The following is a 7,941-nucleotide window of genomic DNA, read 5'->3' as shown; positions in this document are numbered from 1 at the left end:
AGAAAGTGGGGATCAAGTAATCAAAGATTTAAGAACATTGGCTTTAGGACCTTTTAGAGGTGTCCAATGTTTCGGTGGATATCTAGCTAATGATTTTAGATTTCATACTAGCGATATTGAAAAGAAGAGAAAAAACCAAAATTCCGGAGTTATGGTGAAGGGAATTGTAGAATCTAAAGATATTGATTATTATGGGGTTCTTAATGACATAATTTCGCTGCAATATTTAGATGGGAAGCGTGTGATTTTGTTCCGTTGTGATTGGTGGGATGTTCATAAGATTGGTAGAGGTGTTAAAATTGACAAAGGTGGTGTAGTTAGTGTCAACACTAGATATAAGTGGAATACTAGTGAGCCATTTGTGCTTATGTCTCAAGCTCAACAAGTTTTTTATGTCCGAGATGGTTTTGATCCACATTGGTTGGTTGTTGTTAAGACTCATTCGCGACATCAATATGACGTCCCTGAGAATGAAAATACTGAGGTAGATGAGGATGCATTACAACAAAGTGACTCTATGTCCTTTGATGATGTCTTCTTTTCAGGTGATCCAGATTTGGAGGACATTCATAATCCATTTGATGGGAGAAGAGATGACACTGATGACATAATAATAGATGCCAATGACCAAAATCAACCTAAGATTTTTGATGGAATTGAAAATGAAGATGATGAAGTTGATTTTGATGAAGACAACGACGGTGATGATGGCAATGAAATTAGCGATGGTGATGGAGAGGAGGACGACGATGATGATATTGCTTGACTTTAATATTTGTGACTATTTTTTATAATTTTTTCTGACTGAAATTTCATTGATAGTTTGACATTTTGGTTTATTTCACAAAATATTTATGTTTGGTGACATTTATTTAATCATTGATATGCTCAATATGATAAATTATAATCACATATATATATATATATATATGTATGGTGATATTTAAATTTGTTTATAGCTAACACTTTTGGAGCAAATTGATGGAGAAAGCTGGGAAGAATATGACTTCAAAGCAACCTCTTCAGCAAAATGAGTATGAACAACAGAGGCTAATGAGGATTCAGTCTAACAAGTGTAAAATGCAATCTTTGGGTATAAAACGCATTACAGCTTCCCTTACAAGTTTAGTAGATAGCGAAAAAGTAAAGAAAAAGAGAAAGAAGAACCAGAATGTGATCGAGGAAGATAAAGATTATATTCCTACCTCTGGTGATGAAGAACAGGATATGAATACTTTAGAGGATGAATATGAGAAAGAAAATGACTTTTCAACGTCAAAACAGGTATTATCATGAATTTGTAAAATTTCAATTTTGTTCTAACATAATCGGCTTTAAACATCTACTTAAATATATTTTTCAGATTCAACGTTGTCCATCAAAAGGAATATCGAAAAGAGGTCAATTCATTCCACCGATGTCTGTGGCAAAATTTTTGAATATGAATAAAAAACAGCAACAAGCAATGGTAGGAGATAAAACATTTAATTCACTTTCAAAAGCCATGAAAGTTCTGGAACAAGGTATATACTTTATATTATGACTTTCTTCAATAATATTAGTGCTTATTACTCGGTTGCGTAAAAAGTTGATATTTTTAATGCAGCCATTAGTAATCATGAACAATTGAATGTTGATCAAGAAAATACTGTTTCAAATGAAGGTAAAATATGCTCTTCACTTATACTGAATTATGCTTTTAAGGTAGAAGTTTTATGGTTACTTTTGGTTAGTATTCTTTGTTAGGGTGGAAATATTAAATAGTAAATGATGGTATTACATTGGAATTTAAAAACTATTATCTACCTACCTTAGAAATTCACTTACATATTAATAAAAAAAAATTCACTTGATTTTTATCTTGCTTATTACAATGTAGACATGCAAGATATAGAGGGTGATGCAGAGGAGTTGAATGGAAATGCAGGAGGGGTTGAAGTGAATGACGGTACTTAAGTTGTACCTATATGTTGTTTTCTTAAGATCAAAAGTGGGGTTTTGGTCTTAAAATTTTCAAATCTTGATGCAATTCAATGTTTATCAGGTCAAAATGAGCATTTATTTGGTGATGGAGATGTACAAATGAATTAAGGTATGTAAATTATCATTCTTGGAAACCTACTTTGTGAATATGTGAATTTAGCCAATGCTATTTTTAGTCTTAAACTATAACTATTTAATAATTTAAAAGATATTACTAATGAAGAGGATCGCCGAACAAGAATGGACTCTACACCGGAAGATGAATCTTCACATGACGCGAATGATGAAATAGATGGAGATAGGATGCTTGCATTGGTGGAAGGTTAAGTAGTGTTTCCTAATATTAAATATTTTCTGGAAAAATTCAATTATGTTAATTTTGTTGTTTCGTGATTCTTTGTGTTTAGGTGCTGTTAAGGGAAAACGAGGGCCTGTTAAAGGAAAACGAGGGCCTGTTAAAGGAAAACGAGGGCCTGTATATTGCAGAAAGCTTACTGCATTACCTCCTGGAGAAAAAATAAATGTGGAATTTGATAGGGATGGTATTCCTATTGGTAAAAATTCTTCCATATTTGCCTTTTTCTTAGGTGAGTAGGTACGAAATCGTGCTGTCATTCCTGTACAAGTCGAAGGCTGGACAGAAATTAAATCTGAAAAAATAGAACATCTTTGGAGTTGTGTTTTGGTAAGAAAAGTCTCTGATGCATAATGTCTTTTGTTACTTTTCTGATCCATTCTTTTCCTTATCTTTGTTCTAATTTTTTTTTATTGCCTATCTTTTAGGAAAAATGTTCATTTGACGACCCTGAGTTAAGAAAAGACAGTGTTATTCAACATGCAAGAAGATTGTTTAGAGACAGTAGACATAAGCTGAAGCACCAATATTATGATGATCCGAAATTGAAAACAAAAGAGGATCGCGTAAGAAACAAGCCTGAAAAGATGACTAAAGGAGATTGGAAATACTTGGTTGATTTTTGGAGTGGTGATAAATTTAAGGTATACAAAGTTCTTGTGATACGGTGGATTATGATTTTTTTATTTTTTATGTTATATTAACTTTTTCCCATAGGCAAAAAGTGCTAAAGCTACCGAAAGTCGAGCTCATCAAAAGATGCCTCACTATAATGGGACTAAAAGCTTTGCTCGTGCTAAAGATGAATATGTAAGTAGTTGCTAATTTAATTTAAACATATCTTACTCCTTTTTATAAAATATTAATTGCACTTACATGTTATTGTATAAACATACGCATGGGAAGGATTGTTCAAGAGTTGACTTGCTAATCGAATCTCGTAAGAGGAAATCAAAGAAATCTGTTAATGCTATTACCTTAGCTAATAACATAAATGCAGTAGTAAGTAAAGTCAGTTTTTTTACTTGCCCATAAAAATCACAATTCTAAATGATCTAATTCATCTTTTTGCTTTTCTATTTTCTTTAGTCTGAGATGAAAAAGTTGACAGAAGAAAGACAACAAGGGCTTAATACCACACAGATGAACAAATATTTGAGAAGGTGCTTGGTAAAGATACTCATGGATACTTGCGAGCCTATGGAAGAGGTAAAAGTATCACAGATCATTTTGGCGTTAAGCCATCCCGTATAAATCTTGCTCATGAGGTGATTGAAGTAAGAAAGACAGCTGAGCAAGCAATTCTAGAAGCTCGAAAAGATGCTGAAGATGCTACAAATGCTAGAGAAGAAGCAAAGCTTGCCAAGAAAGAAGCGGAAAATGCTAGAGAAGAAGCAAAGCTTGCCAAGAAAGAAGCAGCAGCAGCAAGGGATGAGATAGATCAAAAAATTGCTGCTAATAATAAGTTGTGGGAGAAACGACTTAGAAATATACTGCAAGGGGCTGGATTATATGCTTCAGAAAATAATGATCCGGAGAGTACTGGTTCATCATCTTGAAGTAAGTATGTTTGCATATTATTGGATTGACTAATTAGTATTTGATACACCCAAAACAATACTCTAAGAAAAAATACTTTATGCTCTTTGGTAGTTGAACAACATGAACACGAATAACCTGGTTCATCTTGTGACTCTCACTGTTTCTATTCATTCTACTTGGTGCATATCATCTCCATATATTTGAAACCTAAGTCTGGAAGGACTTTTACCCTCCCAAGACCATCTAATACTTTAGATTATTATTGTTGTTGAGAGGATAGATGTTAATAATGGTTACAGGGTCTTGAAATATTGTGTTAAATTTTGACTGATGTTAGGGTGGGTAATCATAGTTTATCGTTCTTTTTATGCTTATTCTATACAACCCTTCGAATTTTTTGGTGTTTGGTGCTTTTTTGATAAGACGACTTTAATAGGTTTCTTTCCTCTTTTTTTCCTCCTTTTTTCTTTTGCAATACATCACTTTCTAGTTTCCTTTATTTACTTATTTTCTACACGTATTGTAAAAGCATTTTATTTCTACATAATGTCGAGACACAATATTTAGATATAAGAGAATAAAGGTTACATTATGTCCAATGCAGATATTTTTTTTAAAAGTGATGATTTCTTTTTATGGCCAACCATTACTACTGATGATTTTAATTTCATGTATTGTGTGGTGGCCTGGTGGGTTATTTAAGAGATTTGGCAGCAGTAGTAGTATATACTTGGTCTTTGTTCTAATGGTGTGCTTACTATGATCATACCATTGTTGATACTTATACAATTTTTTTGTCCCTTGTAGGTAGAAGTTCCAGCAGTGAAACCTTTCACTAGATATCAGAAGCAAAAGAAGAACAAGATAGATATTCTTTGTAACAACTAAGTAAAAGACTGCTTTTTTTTCTTTTCAATATTACGTACACTAGGATGTTGTTATGTTACTATTTTTTTTTATGTAGTTGACTTTGTGGAACTTTTAAGTTCTTTGTACTCTTGTGTACAACATATTTCTAACCTATTATTGGGTATGAAATTTTATTTTATTTTATTTTTCGGATCCCAGTGAATTATTTTATTTTTATTCTGTCAAAACTTGCTTATAAATAGTTATAACAATGGGTATTTACTAGTATTGCCGGGGTGAATATTATTGTGTAGCCACACTCAAAGAAGGGTAGCTAAAATTATTTATTAGCTGCATGATGAAACTTTGCCACGGATACCCATGTGGCTTAAAATGAGGTTTCTATACATGGAATAATCTATTTGCCACGTGTGTATTTGAGGCAGGGGATTTTTTAGCCTCGGTATTTGTTGTGGCAAGAAAATTGGTTTATGCCACGGGATTGTATTTCCCGTGGCAACTACCTAGCCACGCACACTTGTGACACTGAAGCATTTGAGTTGAATTCCCGTGGCAAAGTAGCATTGCCACGGGAATATCAAGCTTGTGCCACAATACTATTCGTGGCACAAGAATTAATTTGTAGTAGTGAGTTTTCGCTCAGCGAGGTGTTACTTATTGGTCCTAAAGGGGCAAGGTACACAAATAATTGTGAGTACATGTTAGTTTTGGTGAAACTCAACGATATAAGTAAGGAGTCCTTTTATGTCGTGGCAAAATCGATAGGTTTACCTAATGAGTTCTTAGACGTACCTATCAACCAAGAATAGTTTCTAGACTATTAGCAAAAGGCTTTTGCTTACCTAAGATGTTTTAGGATTAAGTCGACAAACTGTGCTTAGTTCTTCAATGATTTTAGGATCTTGGAATCATTTTATTCACACCTGCCGGAACACATAACTTGAATAAAATGCTTAATGAACATTGAATTATGCATGTATGATAGAATTTAAGTTTATTAAGAGAAACTGTGAATGGTTATTTATTTGTTTATTCTTTTCAATTGTAGTTTTAAATATGGCAAACAACAATCAAAATATCATCATGGGTTCTGAGCTTATGGTCAAGCTGAACCTGGCAAATTTTCTTGAATGGGAAGCTAAGCTAGTTGAAATAGTCAAACTCAATGGACTTGAGTATGTACTATCACATCCCATGCCAAGCTACTATGCCAGAGACATGACCCCTGAGAGATTTTACGCCTGGGATGCGGATCTCAAAAAGGTTATGAGTCTCATGCTGAACAATATCCCTGATAATTGGGCTAGAAGGTTTGTAGCCTATGAACCTTTTACGCTCATCAAGAATCTGAGGGATGTCTGTCATGGAAGCACGGAGGACAGGGACCTGAACGTCCATGAGTTGATTGAATCAATGTCTGGTCTAAAGGTTAGTTCTCCCAACAGGTGTTATAGGATGGAAGTCCAAGAAACACATGTTCAGCTCCTTCGCACTAAACAGAGGGTAGGCGTCCCACTGAGGTTCCATGTGGATCTTATGCGTTCATACTTTGATCGCCTAAGTCTACTAGGAACACCAATAAGCGAAAGGATGGCAGTCTCTATCTTGCTCAATTCACTACACAGTGGGTTTGGTCGCTTCAAGCAACTATACCTAAGTGAACCAAGAGAAGAAACAGTTGCAGAATTTGTTCACCTTGTCAGAAAGGCTGAAATAATACTGGACTGTGAAGCCAAAGATTTACTCAAGGCTAGAAGGAGACCGTTCAAGAAAAGTGGAAAGTCCAAGGGCGATGCTAAATCAAAGCAGGACAAGTCCACATCAAGCTGTCTTTATTGTGATGGAATAGGCCATTACAAAAGAGAATGTCCAAAGCTAAAGGAAGATCAGAAGAACGGAACAGTCGTTCCATCTTCAGGTATTTTCGTTATAGACTGTATACTTGCTAATTCAACTTCTTGGGTATTAGATACAGGTTGTGGCTCACACTTATGTTCCAATCCACAGGGACTAAGAAGAAGTAGAAAGATAAGCAAGGGAGAAGTCGACCTACGAGTGGGAAATGGAGCACGGATTGCTGCATTAGCTGTAGGAACTTATTATTTGTCGTTGCCCTCCGGGCTAGTTTTGGAACTGGAAGAATGTTTCCATGTTCCAAGTCTTACTAAAAACATCATTTCAGTTTCTTGCTTAGATGCTAAGGGATTTTCCTTTTTAATAAAAGACAATAGTTGTTCTTTTTATTTTAAGGAGATGTTTTATGGATCTGCTAGATTAGTCAATGGACTTTATTTATTAGATCACGACAAACAAGTATATAACATAAATACCAAAAAGGCCAAAAAGGATGATTCAGATCTCACCTATCTGTGGCATTGTCGATTAGGCCATATAAACTTGAAACGCTTAGAAAGACTTCAAAAGGAAGGAATTCTAGAACCATTTGACTTAGAGGATTATGGTAAATGCGAATCATGTTTACTTGGCAAAATGACAAAGCAACCTTTCTCTAAAGTTGGAGAAAGAGCAAATGAACTATTGGGTTTAATCCATACAGATGTATGTGGACCAATGAGGACAAATGCTAGAGGTGGTTTCAGCTACTTTATCACTTTCACTGATGACTTCAGTAGATATGGTTATGTCTACCTAATGAAGCATAAGTCTGAATCCTTTGACAAATTCAAGGAATTTCAGAGTGAAGTAGAGAATCAATTAGGCAAGAAGATTAAGGCACTGCGGTCTGATAGAGGCGGTGAATATCTGAGCTATGAATTTGATGACCATCTGAAAGAATGTGGAATTCTATCAGAATTGACTCCTCCTGGAACACCACAATGGAACGGTGTGTCGGAACGGAGGAACAGAACCTTTCTAAACATGGTCAGGTCAATGATGGGTCAGGCCAAACTTCTATTAGAATTTTGGGGACATGCACTAAATACAGCTGCACTCACTATAAATAGAGCTCCTTCTAAAGCTGCCGAAAAGACTCCATATGAATTATGGTTTGGAAAGCCTCCAAATGTGTCTTTTCTTAAGATTTGGGGATGTGAAGTATACGTCAAACGATTAATTTCAGACAAACTTCATCCAAAATCTGACAAATGTATCCTTGTGGGCTATCCAAAGGAAACAAAGGGGTATTACTTCTACAATACATCTGAGAACAAGGTGTTTGTTGCTCGAGA

General features: G+C 34.9%; 1 protein-coding gene across 1 annotated transcript; it reads left to right on the top strand.

The window, feature by feature from the left end:
- Positions 1-981: 981 nt before the first annotated feature.
- Positions 982-3,897, top strand: LOC130471759 (uncharacterized). The gene is made up of 12 exons (XM_056842051.1): positions 982-1,284; positions 1,364-1,523; positions 1,607-1,663; positions 1,880-1,948; positions 2,192-2,305; positions 2,391-2,458; positions 2,579-2,668; positions 2,767-2,982; positions 3,056-3,148; positions 3,245-3,340; positions 3,428-3,508; positions 3,580-3,897. Exons 1-12 carry the CDS (start codon positions 982-984, stop codon positions 3,895-3,897), a joined length of 1,665 nt encoding a protein of 554 aa, XP_056698029.1.
- Positions 3,898-7,941: the final 4,044 nt, after the last annotated feature.

This window comes from Spinacia oleracea, chromosome 4 (assembly GCF_020520425.1).
Source record: "Spinacia oleracea cultivar Varoflay chromosome 4, BTI_SOV_V1, whole genome shotgun sequence".
NCBI lineage: Eukaryota > Viridiplantae > Streptophyta > Magnoliopsida > Caryophyllales > Amaranthaceae > Spinacia > Spinacia oleracea.
The sequence above is the reverse complement of the archived record's forward strand: the minus strand, read 5'-3'. Positions and strand labels throughout refer to the sequence as shown.